The sequence below is a fragment of the Musca domestica genome, unplaced genomic scaffold (assembly GCF_030504385.1).
Source record: "Musca domestica strain aabys unplaced genomic scaffold, Musca_domestica.polishedcontigs.V.1.1 24, whole genome shotgun sequence".
NCBI lineage: Eukaryota > Metazoa > Arthropoda > Insecta > Diptera > Muscidae > Musca > Musca domestica.
In genome coordinates, this window is record NW_026712272.1 from 4,482,142 (window position 1) to 4,502,747 (window position 20,606).

The 20,606-nt window shown below is 32.8% G+C and overlaps 1 protein-coding gene across 1 annotated transcript; it reads right to left on the reverse strand.

Moving 5' to 3' along the window:
* Positions 1-2,087: 2,087 nt before the first annotated feature.
* LOC101893423 (glycine receptor subunit alpha-4) lies at positions 2,088-19,692 on the reverse strand. The gene is made up of 5 exons (XM_005183483.4): positions 19,477-19,692; positions 6,081-6,153; positions 5,565-6,019; positions 4,890-5,500; positions 2,088-3,157 (listed from the first exon to the last, which is right to left on the reverse strand). The coding sequence occupies exons 2-5, from the start codon at positions 6,149-6,151 to the stop codon at positions 2,879-2,881; spliced, it is 1,416 nt and encodes a 471-aa protein (XP_005183540.1). The 5' UTR covers positions 6,152-6,153; positions 19,477-19,692; the 3' UTR covers positions 2,088-2,878.
* Between the last annotated feature and the right edge of the window lie 914 nt (positions 19,693-20,606).

The following is a 20,606-nucleotide window of genomic DNA, read 5'->3' on the forward strand; positions in this document are numbered from 1 at the left end:
CGCAAATTATAATAGCCTCCGAATGACATATTATAAGAAAACATATTAAAATCTACTTATATTTGAAAAAACATTTAAATTTTTTTTTTTGACATATCAATGCTCCCACGCGTTTATACATCTACCTGTATTCTTCTGCCATGGTTTTCATACAAAATATCCACCCGAATTAAACCTGATAATTGACCAATCACAATAATTTGTTTTTTATTTTGCCAGATTTATTTTAATTGATCAATAATTGAAAGATCAATAATCTCTGATTTGTCTATACACAATGGATGTTGTCCAATGCATGGTAAAATTAAGAAGGTAAAGTCATTTCAAAAAAGCATACCCATCTCTGCATTTTCTATAATTTACCTTGTCACATTTCACTACATAAAAAGTGGTTCCCATCTCTGATTTGTGTATATATATAATGGATTTATAAATACACATTTTGATAATGAGATGTTGTCAAACGAATAATTTTTGAAAAAATTGTAAACATATGATTGCATGACTTTACCTCCTTGATTCTACCTTCTACCAGCCCGAGTAAACCCTGAAAATTACCAATACTATATCAGATTATATAAATCGATGATTTATAATACCATGTTGTATCGAGGGGATTATCTGAGAGATGGACCAATTAGGTTACCTCATTTCGAATATTAATATTCAACCCTGTATTTTTAACATAGAAAAACGTAAGTTGTGTTCCAGTACTTTTTTAGTAGTAAAATTAGCAGAAATGCGATAAAATGTCAAAATTCAAAATTCCAAAAGTAAACAGCCTAAATTGGACTGGTGAAACCTTACTGAAAAGAGCGCCAACATTTAAAAAATGAGTATTGAAGACGATAAGTTAAAATTAATAATTTATAATAATAATTAATAATCTGATTCCTCATTCAGCCAGTCCTCTTCACTGCTGGAATCATCCAAAAGTGAATACATCAGTTGCTCCATATTTTCTCTTTTTGTTTTTTGCACGACAAATATTAGTTTTTCCTTTAGTTTTCAAGTTGATCATTTTCTTTATTAAAATGTATCAATACATTTTTCAACCTTGTTAGCCCTGCCAATTAAATGTCAAATTTACAATATGCACATTTCTGCTCGGCCAAATTCATGTAGCTAAAACAAGCAGAAATGTGCACCACTCAGCGCCATTTTTTTCTCGAGAGAGCGGCAAGTTTTGCTAGTTTTTGGAGTACGGGAACGCGTTGTAGCAGAATTAGTGCTAATTAGTACTAATTTGCAGGTTCTGGAACACAACTGTAAACGACAACTTTAACAGAATGGGTTTTCAATCACAATGGTCTAGATTACATATACCTCAAATGGAGTACCTATCGCTTGTACCATGGGTTGTCCATTATGAACACCTGATCCGCTTTAAATTGTCATTGCATTGACAAAACATGAAAAAAAATATAACACGGGTAAGAAAAAAATGTTCTGGTTTAAAATTGGAGACTCTCAAATGTAAACAAACCAATCTAATATAAGCTGATCATATTCGAATGAAATTCACTGGATTAAAAGGTGAAAGTACATAAAAATCTTTTCTGGCTGGCTTAAATCATCGGCTGGCTTCTTCGTAGAGGACCAAAGAAGTTTTATGCTGCAAGTACATAAGAAGCTTGAAGTCATGGCTAGGCATATTTTGTGACATTTCACAAAGGGAGTACAGAGTCGCACTAAAATCCTGCCGTCGTTGTCCATTATAACTTGACATTAATATGCCTAGCCTTGACTTTAAGCTTTTTATTTACTTGCACCCTTAGTTTGACTTAGTTCGATTTTGACCGTCAGCCAAAAAAGCTTTTTATATATTCTCACCCTAAGACAAAGGAATTCACAATTGAAATCCATTCGAATTAGTTAATGTAAACGAACTTATAGTTACGATGATGATTTAATTTTTTTTCTTCATTTCTACTAAAACAAACGAACTTTTCAACTTAAAAAAATAAAACAATATCACGTTTTTCAGATGCTTGGAAATAAATCTGTTCGATAACTCAATATGCAACAATAAATTTACAGAGTATTCCAGAACAAAGGTTCAAAATAATTCTGTAAATACGACACTAGTTTTGTAACCAGGAGTGAATATTGAGGCCAAGCTGCGTCATGGCTTAATAATAAGGTGACACCTTATCAGACGAAGTGTCAAAATTTGTTTAGAGTAAGTTTAGATTTATGAAATCCCCTCGATCTCCGAATGTCACTTCCATAGCGTATACGTCAAATAATATTATCCACTCCAAGATTTATGAATACGATTTACGTAACGTATACGCTTGGACATGGTAGAAGAATATAGGAAGACGTGTCGACACAGCTGCTGGGACAATGAACTGTCAAACCAACTTTGGAATTGAAAATGTTGAATAAAAAATTATTTAAATTTGAAAAAATTGTTGAAAAACGCGAATTATAATAGCTTCCGAATGACGTAGTATATGAAAACATATAAAAATCTACTTATAATTGAAAAGACATTTAAAATTTTTTTGACATATCAACGCTTCCAAGCGTTGATGCATCTACCTGTATTCTTCTGCCATGAGTTGACATGTGAAATCGAGTGAATTTATTAGTCTAAGCATACTCTAAGTGTTTTGGCAACTCTCAATTATAAGCTGATAATGATAAGTTGTATAAATTTTAAATTGAAGTAATCGAACAGACCCAATATTTGATAATAATTGGTCTGTTCCAGAATTGCAAGAATGTACAACTTTCTGATAACCGATTTTCCCTTTATGGTGTCGAAAAAATTGCAAAATAGAAAATTCTTGCAAGTTCTGAAAGAGAGCAAATTTGTGCTAATAGCAGTATTGAATACACATTGTTTTTCGTTTGTTTTCTTAGTTTTGGCTTAAAGATATTCATAAAATACTATCCAATATATGATATTAAGACTGGCAAATAACGCTGGAAATAGTACGCGTGATGTTCGATCAATGTATATGGCTCTTTTGAGACGTTCCTGTTGTGGTGTCAGCTTTGGTTTGGGAGGTTCAGGTGATGGAGGTTTTGGTGGCGGTGGTGGAGCAATACCTGGCGTCAGTATTATACGCGACTCCTGTCGAGGAATCCAGGGACCATCGGCGTCGAGGGGTGGTCGCATAACACGTCGTGTATGTGTGTGGGGAATCTAAGGTTAAGGAAAATAATTTAAAAATTTTTATTATTATAAATGCGAGAAATGTTTCAAAAATGTTCTTAAAAATAAAAAAATATAAATAACCATGGTAAATATTGCGATTTAAAGGCAAAAAAACGTTATCTGTTTAAAAGGTGGCTATCTGTGAGAAAACAGATACCTTATTGTAAGAATACATAGAAAAAAGTTAGGGTGACCTAGTTCAAATTGTGGACTACAATGGAACTAAGTAAACCTAAAATCCCTTAGTTCATTTAAGCTGTCATCAGACGATAACAGTTTTACATTTATAGTGTCAAATTTTCCATATGTAAAAGTTGCACACATCGTGTGATACATGGATGATATTTCTGTTGTGAAATCCATGACTAAAGTGCATATGTTCTTTTTCGATCACAGCGAGCCCTATTTTCGTTGGGAAAAATATAAATTAATCAAAAGTGAATTTTTTTGTTGTTGTGTGAAAATATGTATTCTCACCTTCATATTTTTTAGAAAATAAAATATAATCACGATGTAACCAAAGAAAATAAAAAAAGATTGCAAGAATTATGAGTCATATGTAAAATGACAATTTTGACATACACATGGATAATAAAAGTGACAGCACATATGTAAAACCCTAGTCGTCTGATTTAAGCTATACGAAGAAATCAGCCGATGACTTAAGTCAGTGAAGATACACATACTTAGGAGGCTTTTTTACTATTGCAACGACTCATGGTAGAAGAATACAGGTAAATGCATCAACGCTTAAGAACATTGATATGTCAAAAATGTTGAAATGTCTTTTCAAATATAAGTAGATTTTTTATATGTTTTCTAATGCGACGTCATTCGGAGGTTATAATAATACGCATTTTCAACAATTTTTTCAAATTTAAATAATTTTTCATTCAACATTTTCAGTTCCAAAATTGGTTTGACAGTTCATTGTCCCAGCAGCTGTGTCGATGCGTTTACCTATATTCGTCTACCATGGATGAGAGTACATAAAAGTCTTTTTGACTGGCTTAAGTCATCTGTTCGCTTTTTTCGAAGAAGAATAAAGGAGTTGTAGGTTGACTTAGTTCGATTTTAACCCTACGCTCTTGTTTTTTATGAATAAGCCAGCCGATGACAAAAGGCAGTAAAAATAACCTTTTATGTATTCTCACCTTCATATTTTTTTTAGAAAATAAAATATAATCGCAATGTAACCAATGGAAATAAAAAAACATATGCAAGTGGAAAATAGCAAGAATTATGGGTCATATGTAAAATGGCAATTTTGACATACACATGGAAACACACAAGGATGATACAAGTGACAGCACATATGTAAAACTATTATTGTCTGACAGCAGCTATGTATACGAAGAAATCAGCCGATGACTTAAGCCAGTAAAGGTACAGACACAAAGAAAGCTTTTTTTACTGGCTTAAAAATCAACTGGCTTCTTCTTAAAAAAACAAAGGAGGTTTAGGTTGACTTAGTTCAATTTCTGCCCATAATTTTTACTTGTTTACCCTATGCTCCTTTGTTCTTTTACGAAAAAACCAGTCGAAGTCTTCAGCCATTGAAAAATTTGTTCTATATTTCATAAATGGAAGCTAGACCCGTATTCGTCATTTTCCCTTTAATTGGACATTATGCCATGCCGTGATGACAAGTTGCATATGTATCATCGCCTTTATATTCTAAAACTCTGAAGACATATTTTCTAAAACCCTGACTACTCACCCTCTTATTTTTGGTCATTTCATCAAATATTTTCTCAATCTTTTCGTCTGTGAGTGGTGGCTTGGGCGCCGGTTCTGGCGCTGGCTTCTTTTCTGGCTCCTTTTTCTCCTCCTCTGGCTTCGGTTTAGGAGGATATGCTATAGGTTTGGGTATGGGTGTATCACTTAGCACGATATTGATGAGGCAATATTCCATCAGAGCCATAAACACGAACACCGTACAGACAGACATAAACGCATCGACTGCTTTCAGATAGGAAACCGGCGGTAGCGATGATTGTGATTTTGCATGTTGCGTAGATAGAGTAAGCAACGAAGTGACGCCCAATGTAACACGGGCTGGAGCTGCTTCGGGTTTAATCCAAAATGAGACCCATGACATGATGACAATCATACAAGTCGGAATATATGTATTGAATACATAGTAGACAAGACGTCTTTTCAGCGTGAAAACCACTTCGAGACACGTGAAATTACCCGTCGAATAGACTTGGGTACAATCAGCTGTTTCGTTGCGTATCAATGCCACCTGGGGCAATTCAATGTTTTCATCCACCACCAGGGGTGTTGTGGGATCCCATTGGAAAATCATATCATCTGTTGTGTGGGATACTGGAAAATATAAAGAAATTATAACATATTTTTAATGTATACTACTTTTAATTCGACTACTTACAACTTTCCATTTGTAGTTTACACTCTTGCGTGTCATGCGGATAGATGGCAAAATTCATAATACACGACAGCTTCAGTGTCAATTTCACCATATACAATATCGTCTTATCCTTATACAGCCACATATAATGATTGGGTATCGTCATTGTCTGAAATGTCACCGATTTAGCATTTTTAAAGAACGAATCTGGCCGCCAGACATTTTTCAACCAATCCACTTCGAGTAGACGATATTCTGTTGTCATATTTTCTGGCAATCGTAAACGATGATCTTTCCATGTTTGTGCGAAAAAGATATCCGCCACATAGGTCATGGAATTCTCATCGATAGAATCTAAGCCCATAACGGTAACGTGAAAATAAACTATACACGGTTGTCCCTCTTTTTTCGGCGGACGCATTTTATCATAACGTTTTATGTCCTCGGGTAAAATATCTGTGATAGCTAAACTATGTCTGAAATTGGAAATTTTTAGTTATGTATCAAATTCCACTAACATATTTTTGTAAAACTTACTGAAATTCTCCTCTAACGAAATGTTCCAGACTTATTGAAAGTAATACAAAAAGAACCGATTGGGCACCCATTGCTGTAAAATAAGAAAATCGCATTTAATTAGCGGATATTGGTAGGAACCGTAGTTGAATTAAGAAGATAATCTTGTGCAATCATATATTCAAAATTTTTTACACATTTGACAATTCTTAGTGTTAAAATTTGTGTTTATATCCACTGTATTTGCACAAATCAGGGATGAGAACCTACATCCAATGCAGTTAAATTTGACCAGATATACCACAAACAAGTAAAAAAGCAGTAAGTTCGCCGGGCCGAACTTTTAATACCCTCCACCATTTGGAACGAATTAGAAAATTTAAAAAAAAAAAATGAAATCCATTAAAAATTCTCTCAAAATCTTTGAAATACCTAATATCGGAAGATACCGATATATAGGGGGGTATGCGATATTGTGGACCTATATAGACAAATCTATGTCTGGGGGTAAAGTACTCACAAATAACTCCATGAGCAGAATTTCAGACAATTCCGTTGAAAAATTTGGCTAAAATCGTCAAAATACCAAATATAGGGGGGGGGGGGTACTGTTATATGGGGGCTATACGATATCGTGGGCCTATATAGACAAATCTCTTTCAGGGGTAAAGTGCTCACAAAGAACTCCATGTGTATAATTTCAGACAATTCCATTGAAAATTGTGGCTAAAATCATCAAAATACCGAATATCGGGGGTACCGTTATATGGGAGCTATACGATATCGTGGACCTATATAGGCATTTCTCTTTCAGGGGGTAAAATACCTACAAGGAACTTCTTGTGTGGAATTTCAGACAATTCCGTTGAAAAAATATGGCTAAAATCGTCAAAATATCGAATATCGGGGGGTACTGTTATATGGGGGCTATACGATATCGTGGACCTATATAGACAAATCTCTTTCAGGGGTAAAGTGCTCACAAAGAACTCCATGTGTAGAATTTCAGACAATTCCATTGAAAATTGTGGCTAAAATCATAAAAATACTGAATATCGGGGGTTACCGTTATATGGTGGCTATACGATATCGTGAACCGATATAGACCATCTTCGAACTTGACCTGCCTGCAGACAAAAGGCAGATCTGTGCAAAATTTTAGCTTCCTTTCTTAATTCGTTTTGATTGTATCGTGATCACAACGAACAGACAGGCCTAAATCGTCTTAAAATTTTACGCTGATCAAGAATATATATACTTTGTTGGGTCTAAAATTATTATTTCGATGAGTTACAAACGGAATGACGAACTTAATATACCCTCCATACTATATATGGTGGAGGGTATACAAATTCAGTTTACCTTGAATTAATTGTACCCCGGTAGAACAAAGATTAACCAGCTTTAGTTTAGAACACACCAATTCAGTTTTAAGGGTTAAAAATCGCCACAAGGGTTAAAAATCTCATGTCAAACTGACAATGTCAGTTGTCGATCACAGCGAGCCCTATTTTAATCGGAAAAATATCATTTAATCAAATGTGGTGTTTGTTTGTTTTGCGAAAATATGTAAGTTGATATTTACGATAAAAATCCATAAAATATTATATTTTTTTTATAAAATACAATGTAATCAAAGGAAATAAAAACATTTGCAAATTTATAATAGCAAAAATTATAAGTCATATGTAAAATGGTAATTTTGAAATACACATGGATGATAAAACTGACAGCACATATGTGAATCGCATTCCATCTGATAATGCCTTTAATAACACGTTTAAATGCAGATCAGATTCACCATACCTCATATTTATTTTTCTATATTTCTAACGGTGTATCTAAACACACATAGTTAACGCACCAGTGGGTAAACCTTCAATACTGTGAACGTACTTTTAACTTATACCATGTTGTCATTCCCATTTGAATTACATTATCTGCCGGCAAAACTACGTAACGAGTTCATACGACACGATTCATAGTTCAAAGTAACATAACTCCTTTTTTCTTACATAATGTTTCTGTATTTTTTAATTTGAACAAAATGCATGAAAAGAAGAAGCAAACCTTCAATACGAAAACATATACAAATCTACTTATTTTAAAAAGGAACATTTAAAAATTTCTGACATATCAATGTTCAATGGTAAAAGAATGCATGTAGATGTATTTTTTTACCATGGAATATACCCAAAAATATGTTTCGTATTCTTTTCGAATAGTCAAATTTTGAAATTTGAACAGTTGTTCTTTTATATAAAAGAGCTAAATTTTCATAGTTTAAGATTTTAAAACCTTTAAAATTCTGCCAAATTCGCTTGTAAAAAGTAGAAAAGCTACTGATTGACACTTATACCTTATTAAACATAAATAGATTTTAACATAGTGCAATAACAGCTTCATGGTACAAAATCAGTAATCAGCTTGCTTCTTCGGAAAATAACAAAGGAGCCTAGAGCCAGTCAAAAAACAAAACATTTTATGTACTTTCACCTTTACTGAAATGCAGCTCTGAGGCTATGCCGGTTCCTCTCAGAATTATTAGAAATGACATTTTTCCTCTGTTTTAAAATGGTTTAAAAATTTTGAAAGACGAATGAATAGTCTGGAATTTCTTGAAAAATATGATCAACAATGGCACAATTACAGAATGTAGAACAAAGCTACCTCTTAAAAACATTTTTTTTGTTTTGGTGCCTTAAGGTGAGAATACATAAAAGGCTGGCTTAAATCATCGGCTGGATTCTTTGGAAAAGAATTCGCTAGCCGCTGACTTAGTTTCTTGAAGTCGAGCAACCTTTCTGATTGAGTCATGACTCAAACCAACTTCATACTAAGCTGCAATGAGTACCAGGGTACGTACACGTATGCACTAACCATCGCACATTTAACTAAACAGTGATTCCACTTTATAAAGGCATTATCAGACGGAATGATTTTTTTCTTTTATTATCCATGTTTATTTCCGTTAGTATATCAAGTTGTTCTTTGAAATAGGACTCAAAATATTTGCTATCACACACTTGCATATGTTTTGTATTTATTTGCTTTTGTTACAATGTGTTTTGTAAAGGTGAGAGCTCAAATAACAAGTTTTTTACTGACTTAAGCTGGGAATACATAAAGCGATTATTTGGCCTGCTTATGTCATCGGCTGGCTTCTTCGGAAATGAACAAAGGAGCCTAGGGCCAAAATCGAACTAGGTCAACCTAAAACTCCTTTGTTCATCTACGAAGAAGCCAGCCGATGACTTAAGCCAGCCAAATATGCGCTTTATGTATTTCCAGCCTTAAGGCATTTGTATAAATGATGGCAAGAAATTGAATTGAGACAACTTCTTTGCCCTTTAACGAAGAAGCCAGCAGATGACTTAAGCCATTAAAAAAGCTCTTTATGCACTTACACCTTTTTCCGATGAAAATAGTATGTATGAACCATGGTAGAAGAATACAGGTAGTCATATCGACACAGCTGCTGGGACAATGAACTGTCAAACCAATTTTGGAATTGATATTTTTGAATGAAAAATTCTTCAAATTTGTAAAAACTGTTAACAAATGTATAACATAACAACATCGAAAAATCGACTTGTATTCGAAAAAAAAGAAACATTTAAAAATTTCTGGCATATCAATGTTCTCTTCTGCCATGGTATGTAATTTACTCATTTATTTCAAAACTGAAATGCCGTCCATTTATTTCACCATATGTGCAACTTCTACATATGGAAAATTTAACATTGCGTATGTGAAAAATATTTCGTCTGATAGAGCCTGGTTCTGCAGCAGAGCATGGTACAATTAAATAAAGGCAACCTTATTTTAAATTATAATATCCAGTTCTGCATGTTTCTGTAATTGACCTAGTCAAATTTTACTTAATTGAAAACAGATTCTTATCTCTGATGCGTGTATAGGCAAGGGGTTTTTAAATAAATAAAAATAAATATTTTGACAATTTTAAAAGATTGGAACAGAGCAATTTTTTTAATATTATAAGATTGATATCATCTCAAATGCATATTCACAAATCTATTACATAAAAATTAAGCAGAAATCAAAAATATCAGTCGCATGGCGTATCTCTTGCCGAAAGGGACGGCAAGTTCCAAAAAAAAGAAAATAACAAGTTAAAAAGCAGTAAGTTCGGCCGGGCAGAACTTTGAATTCCCTCCACCATTTGGAACGAATTTAAAAATTTTCAAAAAATAAAATCCGCTGAAAATTCTGTTAAAATCTTAAAAAATACCGAATATAGCCGTTATAATAGTGTCTATACGACGTGGACCTACATAGGCGCTATTTGTTATAAGCCATTACCATATTTAAATTCAAACCCTGAAATAAACGGTGATTAATGAGCTAAAAGCATCAGGTTATTTCGGAGCTATACGAAGACCTGGACCTGCATGGACAATTTTCTGTCACAGTCTGTAGCATCCATTACGAACTTTAAATACGACATCTCAAACAATTTCGGTGATTATTGTACCTAAAATCGTCAAAATACGAATTTAGCGAGGTACTGATATATGGGGCCTATACGAAGACCTAAACCTGCATAAACAATTTTGTGCCACAGTATCCATTACGAACTTCAAATGCCAAATTTGAAACAATTCCGGTGGATAATGTCGCTAAAATTATCAAAATACCGAATATAGGGAGGTACCGTTATGTGGAGGCTATACGAAAACGTGGATCTGCACAGACCATTTTCTGTCTTAGGCTGTAGTATCCATTACGAACTTCAAATGCCAAATTTGAAACTATTCTGATGAATAATGTCGCTAAAATCATCTCCTTAGTATGGTGGAGGGTATAAAAAGGATCAGAAAAAACTCTCCTAAGGTGAGAATACATTAAACGCTTTTTTGACTGGCTTAAGTCATCGGCTGTCTTCTTCGGAAAGAAGACAGCCGAAATTGAACTAAAATTGAACTAAAACCGCTTTTATGGCTGGCTTAAGTCATCGGCTGGCTTCTTCGAAAATGAACAAAGGATCCTAGGGCCAAAATCGAACTAAATCAACCTAAAATTCCTTTGTTCATCTACGAAGAAGCCAGCCGATGACTTAAGCCTGCCAAATATTCGCTTTATGTATTTCCACCCTAAGAAGAATCCAGCCGATGACTTAAGTCGGTTAAAAAAACGTTTTATATACTCTCGCCTTTAGAGCTTTTCCAATTAATAATCGAAATTGAATATCATTAAAGAATTCGCAATTCGAATGCATTTAAAATCACATACATATATGTAAACATGCTTTAACATTTCTTCGCATTGTATGGTACGCCAAGGCGAATGTACAATATTTGAATTTCGAGGTTAGAATTAAATATCGCCCATACGTAACCATGTACGGCGACCTTAACAATTATTCAATATCATCGAGATTATAATGTCATCACTCATTCACCATCTTCATATTTACGAACCATTCAATTTTTCTTTCAACGCGCACATTGTAAATAAAAGTAAACAAATCTATTGTCACCTTGTCTTTAACATTGAATTTCATCAAATGTATTAAATAAATAATATCACATTTAGAAAAAAGAAGTCGCACACATATGTACAAACATAAACAGGAAAATACTTATCTTTGAACACAAAAAAAAAAAAATAATAAGTGTGTGCGACGACGACTAGGACTTTTTCAAGAACAGAACGTGAAATCATTGTCAATTGTAATCACCTTGACGGCTCGTCATTCGTTAATACGAAACATTGAAAACGATATGCAAAAAAATTGAACGTTGCATTTGAAAAATAAAAATCTTAACAAGGATAGTAGTAGTAACCTACAAAAAACAAAACAAACAAAAAAACAAAAATATGTTACACATATTTCCTTGCCTCAACATTGTATTTTTTTATAAATTCAGACCATGATAATGATGTCGAGGATGATGACGGCGACGCCGACGATGACGATGTCGCTGCTACAGATGACAATTGTCACTACCTTCAGTCTGGTACTTGTGCGACGTATTTTTTTTTTTCCTTCTTTCTCTCATTTCTTTTACTTGTTTTCGTTTGTGTTCTTTGCTTTTTCTTGGCTGTAACCAACTACCGCACAATAGCGGCTTAATTTACAATTAAAACCACTTTAGTGCAAAAAAGCCCCCTCTTACAGTATCCTGTGCTTGCGACTGTTCTTTTGTATGGATACCGGTGTTATGGTTCATTGTCATAGTTGGTGGGCAGAACATAAAGAAGGGGTTTAAGATGTTGGGTAAAGATTTAAAATATATGCCAAAGAAATGTATGTGCTTGTATTGGATTGAGAATGATAAATGGTATAATGAAAATTAACCATTGAAAGTGACCTCAAAACCTAAGAGGACTAATTTTATATAAAATATTAAAGTGATCTTCGCCATAGAGTGATCTACGAAATCTGGCTTATATTTGAAGTTACTTTTTAGCATTATTACGTCATACTTTCAGGCGCTTAAACCCATTTCCAAACTAACCAACAAGAGAGTACCAATCGGTGTTTCGACAAATATATACCCTAAAGGTGTAAGTACATAGAAGGCTTTTTGTATTGGGGTATGTCATCGGATGGTTTCTCCGCAAAAGGAGAAAAGAGTTCTAGGTTGACTTACACTGCCTTTACACGGTGCAATTTTTATCTGGCATTTTTATCAATTCTCTTTTAAAATATCTGCGTAAATCTTCACGCCTTTACACGGTGGCATTTTACGATAAAAGTGCTTGGCATTTTTTCTGACATTTTATTTTATTCAGTATTTCGTATAGAGCTAATTGTTTGTAACAGATATTTATAAAGAAGTGATTTAAAATTAAATGTGTGAATCTAAAGAAGAAATGATGGAAAAAGTTATTGAGGTGTTAAATATTGCATTATTTACTTTTATTTTAACTTTCTTTTTTTACTTTTTAATACTTCCAATTAATTTTCATATAATTCACTATACAATTCAATCACTAAAAACATCACAATAAAAGAAACGCATCAAAAATTACAATAAAGAAACGATATAAAATGTCAAAATTATAAAAAATTCGGAAGAAGCAAAAAGAGAAATGCAAAGAAAATGGCATGTAACCCTGTGCGGTGGCTTATCGTGCCATTTTTTCTTCTATCCTTGTCTCTCTACACCTTTTACCAACAATAAAAAATGGCATGGTTAAAAAATGTCACCGTGTAAAGGCAGTGTTAGTTCAATATACTTATTCAGCCTATGCTCTTTTGTAATTTTACGAAGGAGCCAGCCGATGACTTAGGCCAGCTTGATTTACCTTATTAAAGGTGAGAATACTTAAAACGCTTTTTGATTGGCGATAACTTAAGCTGGGAATACATAAAGCGCTTATTTGGCTGGCTTAAGTCATCGGCTGGCTTCTTCGGAAATGAACAAAGGAGCCTAGGGCCAAAATCGAACTTTGCAACCTAAAACTCCTTTGTTCATCTACGAAGAAGCCAGCCGATGACTTAAGCTAGCCAAATATGCTCTTTATGTATTTCCAGCCTTAGCCTAGCTTCGTCGAAAAAGAACAAAGGAGCGTAAGGCCAAAATCGAACTAAGTCAACTTAAAACTGCTTTGTTCCTCTACCATAATATAAAAAGAATAAAGGTAGTTGCACCAAAGTTGTTGCTGGAACAATGAACTGTCAAACCAATTTTGAAATTGACATTTTTAATGAAAAATTATTCGAATTCGTAAACATTGTTAAAAAAATGCATATTATAATAACCTCCGATTGGCGTCGTATAGGAAAACATAAACAAATATACTTATTTTTGAAGGAACATTACAAAAATGTTGATATGTCAATGTTCCCAAGCGTTGATGCATCTAACTGTATGATTCTACCATGTCCTCTACGAAGAAAGCAGCCGCTGACTTAATTCTACAATGGGAGCTCTTTAAAGTATGCTATAAAAATGCTATATATGTACCATGGTAGAAGAATATAGGTAGACGCGTCGACACAGCTGCTGGGACAATGAACTGTCAAACCCATTTTGGAATTGAAAATATTGAATGAAAAATTATTTAAATTTGTAAAAATTGTTGAAAAGCGTGAATTATAATAGCCTCCGAATGAGGTAGTATAAGAAAACATATAAAAATCTATTTATATTTAAAAAAATATTTAAATTTTTTTGACATATCAATGCTCCCAAGCGTTGATGCATCTACCTGTATTCTTCTGCCATGATATGTACAGAATGTGAAAATACGGGGTAAATGCGAACATTATATTCAATTCACATTCAATGAAAATACAAAATACGTTTTTTTAAACGCATATTTGGGTAACATTAATTAAAATACAATTATATAATATTGATAATATTCGAGATTTAGTCCTTCGAAATGTACGTAAGGATATATATTCTTGTTTTTGGTCTGAAATTCCCGATATATTTACACTCATGGCAGAAGAATACAGGTAGATGCATCAACGCTTAGGAGTATTGATATGTCAAAAAATTTAAATGTTTTTTCAAATTTGAGTAGATATTTTTTCTTATTCGTGTTTTCAACAATTTTTACAAATTTAAATAATTTTTATTCAACATTTTCAATTCCAAAATTGGTTTGACAGTTCATTGTCCCAGCAGCTGTGTCGATGCGTCTACATATATTCTTCTGCCATGTATACACTATAAAAACAAATAGTACGTTAACAAAATTTTTTGTAGCATATAGACATGGTAGAATTAAGAAGGTAAAGTCATGCAATCATATTTTTACAATTTTCTCAAAATTATTCATTTGACAACATCTCGTTGTGAAAATTTATATTTATAAATCCATTGCATACACAGAAATCAGAAATGGGAACCTCTTTTATTTCATTGAAATTTGACAAGGTAAATTGCAGAAAATGCAAAAATGGGTATGCTTATTTGCAATGACTTTACCTTATTCATTTTATTATTCGGGAAGCAAAATCATATTTTTGTGCGCACATTTTGAAGGGTGAAATTTTAATTTTTAATTTTAAAACTTGCATATTGTCAATGTTAGCATGAGATTATCTTATGTAATTATTCCCATGCCAAACCTATGATACAATAAATTCAGGATAACTTTATTTCAAATAGTATAATCCAAGTCTGCGTTATTTATAGTTTATATCGTCAAATTTAGCTCAATTGAAAACAATTCCAGAACCTGCAAGAATCTACTAGTTTCGCAATCATCTCCGATATTGTACATTTTGACAATGGGGGTATCATTTCATCACTACACAGTATGTCACATATTACTTTACACACTCTCAACTTTCTGTTTTTTTTTTTTTTTGCATTATTCTAATTCTGGATTGTGTTGTGTACTTTGTACATACTTTTGAGTACGGTTGAGGCGCTGGGAAAATCTAACAATAAACAATAAATATTCTAAAATTATGTATTTCCCAGCCGCAATAAAATTTCACATGTGAACAATTCGGTGATGCGCGGTGATGCGCTGACGCATACGATAATGTGTGAGATAATAGAGGTTATGACCCATACGCACAGATATCGATGCGCTCAGTCGATGTGCAAGACCACTTGAATGGAATGACAAGCAGCCCCACAATGTTAGAGAATAGAGTCCAATCTCCCTCTTCGATTGTCAACTCTATTTTGGATCCTGCTCGGAGGATCAATGTTTTCAAAAATGAGAATAGAATCCAATCTCCCTCTTCGAACGTCGTCGTACTCATATTCCCCGCATTCGTCGAACATGTTGGGGCCTTCTGTACGTGAATCCATTCGTTCTTCGCCGAGTGCTTCATTGGTCAGGGCGGATTCGACCTCGGAATTTCTTCTCTCATCTCGTTCTTCAAATTGAGGACTTGCCGGCGGGAAACACTTCACAATATTTCCTTCTAAGCAGAGAATCTGTTTTAGATTAACATCATCATGTCCCTCTCTTGCATTTGTCAGTTGTTTGAACAGGTCAAATATATAAATTAGACACTAAATTACAACAAAAAAATGAAAACTAGTACAATTTTTAGATGTCACAAAATACTTTACACAAATCACGTTTTTCGTTTATTTTTCCAAAAATTCGTCGAAAATGGCTCTATTTTATAGTTGTACTAGAAGTTTACGATAGTAAATTGCCCATGTGTCGATAAAAATAGGGTGCTGTATGAAGCGGGACTAACAGCCTGTTTTTTGTAAAAAAAAATTACTTTCACTCGAATTGTTCGTATTCAAACGGGTAATATGGTTTTTATAAAAAATTAGAAACTCTCGTCCATTTCCAAAAAGCTTTGATATGTCTGGCTTTCCATAACCATTATTTTATTAATTTTTTATTTTATTTTATGAGTAGTTGTGCTCATTGTGGCAATCCCAATAAATTCAAAATTTATCACAAATTTGTAATATAAAATTGAAAAATCTTTTTAAGTTAATATGTAATATTAGTTCATATATAAATTCCCCGCCATAAACATACAATTTTGGCGAGATTCTGCAAAAAACAGCCAATTTCTTTCTATTTATATCTACAAGGGAAAAAAGCTTTATTGTGTTTGCCACTCGTAGAAAAAACATGCACTACAAAAACCCAAAATATATTTTCTTTTGCCAAAATTCCAAACGAAAGGAAAAATACTCTTACAAAAACATGCTGTATGTATTATACTTTGGAGAAGTTATTAAACAAAATGTAACAACATATGGAGTAAAAGTACATAACAGATATCGAGAAGGGTTTCCGTAACACAAAAGATGGTGTACAATGCCATTTGTAGAAGAAATATGAATATTTAGCCTTATTTACACCTACACCTAATTTACAAGTTCTACAAAGATTCGTCACTTATTTGTGGGTGCAAGGTCTACGCATGGAAAATTTGATAGCACTTTTTATGAGTAACGAGGCCTGACAGTCTTTAAAACACAACACAGCTGGTACACACAACACAGGTGGTACAATGAACTGCGAAAACATTTTTGGAATTAAAAGTTTTGAATAAAAAATTATTTAAATTAGTTAAATTTGTTGATAAACGCATATCGTAACAGCCTCTGAGCGACATCGTAAATGATATATACGAAATAGTCTCAAAATTTCATTTTCTTGGGAAAGTTCCAAAAAATAACTTAAAACATTTTTGGTTATTTTTAAAAATATCTAGTTTTTAATAATTCCTTGAAAAAAAATTATTAAAAATCTGCTTTTAAATTGTTAACAAACATTGGAAAATTTTTCTGAAAACTGCTATGTTTAAACGTCTAAACGTGAGAATACATTAATGGTGAGAATACATAAAACTCTTTTTAGACTGACTTAAGCCATCGCCAGGCTTTTTCGGAAACGAACAAAGGAGAGTAGGGCTAAAATCGAACTAAGTCAACCTAACTCTTTATGTACTCTCACCTTTTAAAACCCACGTTCACAGCTGTGATACTTCTAATTCAGTGTTCCAGGGAAAATATTCTTAAAATTTCAGGTTTCAAAAAAAACTGGTAATTCTTGGAAACTTATTCTTAAAACTCCAAAAAAAAACTTTTTTAAAATTTATGATTATAGCTTGAAAACTATTTAAGTTTGTCAATAGATTTATTTCCAATCCAATAATATTTAAGAAAACTCCAATTTATGTCTCGAAAAAAAATCTAAATGAATAAAGAGCTATAAATCGAATAAAAATCCAGAGCTGTAATTCTAATGCACGCCACACACGATACAACTGGTTGTACAACTTGAAGAGGTTGTATTCAAGATTGTATCGGTTGTATAAAAAATCAAAATTTTTTGATATTTGGCAAAGTTTGTGGGCATGTCGCATACAATTCCATTTTGCGTTTATTTTTGAAGAGGCAACACCATTGTTTCGCACTTCAAAACAATACGAAATTAAATAAAATGTGTGATTTTAACGTATATATAAAATGGAATTTCAAAAATTAATAATAAATAAATAAACTAGTCTTTAAAAATACCTTTAAAAATAATCTGGGCCATAACTCTGATAGGCATGGACAAAAATATTTAAAAATAAATAAAATCTGATAGGATGTAAGAATACATAAAACGCTTTCTTTTGACTGGCTTAAGTCAATGGCTGCCTTCTTGGGACAAGAACAAAGGAACCGATGAATTAACCCAATCAAAAAAGCGTTTTATGTATTCTCACTATAAGTTCAGTAGACCGAAAAATGTGTATTCGAGGTGTTACAAACGGAATGACAAACATAATATTCGCTACATACTATGATGAAGGGTACAAAAAAAATTCAAAACTACTATCTTATCGAAAAAAGTAAAAAATACTTTTTATATCTTTAAAAGAAAACATCTAATGCCCCGAAAAAAATGAAAAATCGATTATGGGTCAAAAAATATTTAATATAATTGAATAAAGTTCCTTTACAGCTCGAAAATATATTATTCGAAATTGACGTTTTTAGCTCCAAACATATTCGGGCTATTGTATCGAAAAAATATTCATACTCAAATTCGAAAACTTGAAATAAACGTTGAATAATGTAGCTAAAATCCTCAAAATACCGTACATAGGTAGGTATCGTTACATCGGAGCTATACGAAGACCTGGACTTACATAGACAATTTTTTGTTACAGCCTGTAGCATCCATTACGAACTTTAAATATGACATCTCTAACAATTTCCGTGAGTATTGTACCTAAAAGTATATATATTCTTGATCAGCGTAAAATTATATGTCGATTTTGCCATGTCCGTCTGTCTGTCTGTTGTAATCACGCTATCTTTCGAATGAATTGAGATAGAAAGCTACAATTTTCCACACATGTTTATTTTGCCAGTAGGCAGGTTAAGTTCGTAAATGGGCCATGTAGGTCTACGTTTTCATATAGCCCCCATATAACGGTACCTCCCGATGTTCGGCATTATTCACTGGAATTGTTTCAAATTTGGTATTTAAAGTTCGTAATGAATACTACAGCCTATGACAGAAAATTGTATGTGCAGGTCCACGTCTTCGTATAGCACCCATAACGGCTATATTCGGTATTTTTAACAGAATTTTTAACATTTCCAAATTCGTTCCAAATGGTGGAGGTTATTCAAAGTTCGGCCAGACCGAACTTACAACTTATTTACTCATTTTTAATATATCTTCGTGGCAAAAAAAGTTTGAGTATATTGCTCCAAGACTATAATATATATACTACAAACCTATAAAACCTGAAAAATATTCTTAAAAAACACATTCATATTCAAAAAATAAGAACAGTGCTTTAAGAAAATATTGTTAAAAACTCCATTTTTGTAACTCTTATAATATTTAAAAATCTATTCTTCGGAAAATTATGATACAAAATATACTTAAAATATTCATCCTTTAAAAAAATTTTAAAAATTCACGATCGGAATATAATTTTGGAAACAATTAAAAAGATATAACATTGAAAAATATATTTCCCTTCAAAACTTACTTCTTGATATAAATTTTTACTCCGTAATTAAAATTAATTTTAGACTAAATCAAACTATGCTTCAAGAGGGCCAATTGTGTTTGATGTGGCAGCTAAGTTGTAACACTTTCAGTTTAAATACTTGATTATTTTTCACATTATTATGTAATTTTATTTTATAATGAGATATTAACACAAACGAATATATAGATCTTTGGTTATTTTCACAAATAAATTTTTAAAGAAATTTGTGTTTTGTATATTTTAATTTATTTTTTAATTTAATTTCAAATTGTGTATATTTTTCTTTAAAATTTAATTTATATTTCCACAATTTTTCACAATTTATTTTCCCAAAAATTTGTTTTTTTTTTATTCTCTGTAGCTATCAACTGGGTTTCCGTTATTTTTAAATTTAACCAACTATCAACGTTGAATTTCCGCTACAAACTGGCAGTTGTTGAGCTATATTTTGAATTTGAAACCTTTGACGAAAATGAGGCAAATCACAACGAATGGCAGATGCAAAAACAGAATCGAGAAAAAACAAGAGCCTGCGACAGCGAATACCATTGCAGTTGTGTGAATTGCACTCACTAAATATGTATGTGTGTGTGTGTGAGCGCTAGAGAAAAGGATTTTGTCTTTTCCCAAGTGATAGGACACAAAATCATCATCATCATCATCGTCAGAATCATCCTTCTTCTTCTTTCTCATCATTTCACAAGTACGATAATGATGTTCTGTAACGTAAGGGCGAGGGTAGGGAGGAGGGAAGGTTTCGAGAAAAAAAAAACTAGAAAATGTTGAGTTTTCACATTAAGTCATAATTTCCTTAGACCAACAGACATGGCAATGATTCAGTCTGCCACCCCTGCACCATCGAAAAAAAAGTATGTACCGAGAACAACTAAACCTAAAACATGTTAAGGTTAATGTTAAGTGCTTCTGCTTTTGATTTTGGTTTTATTTTCAAATCGCATTCATCAAAGACAAATAACAATAAAGCTGCGCAGGTTTACAAAGACTTGGTGAAAGTGTTACCTTGCCATTTCCCCAAAGGGGAAATCTTTGCAGAGAAGTTAACTTTCTGTGCCATGTTTGCCACATGCCAGACAGTTGTAACCAATGGGACACCATTGGGAATTTTA

Bases quoted from the DNA above. Each gene is read 5' to 3' on its own strand.
- LOC101893423 (XM_005183483.4), bottom strand. From the start codon at position 6,151: ATGGGTGCCCAATCGGTTCTTTTTGTATTACTTTCAATAAGTCTGGAA. The intron at 5,501-5,564 runs GTAAGTAGTCGA...TATATTTTCCAG, and splicing joins TAAACTACAAATGGAAAGTT to TATCCCACACAACAGATGAT. The intron at 3,158-4,889 runs GTGAGTAGTCAG...CCTTAACCTTAG, and splicing joins AAATGACCAAAAATAAGAGG to ATTCCCCACACACATACACG.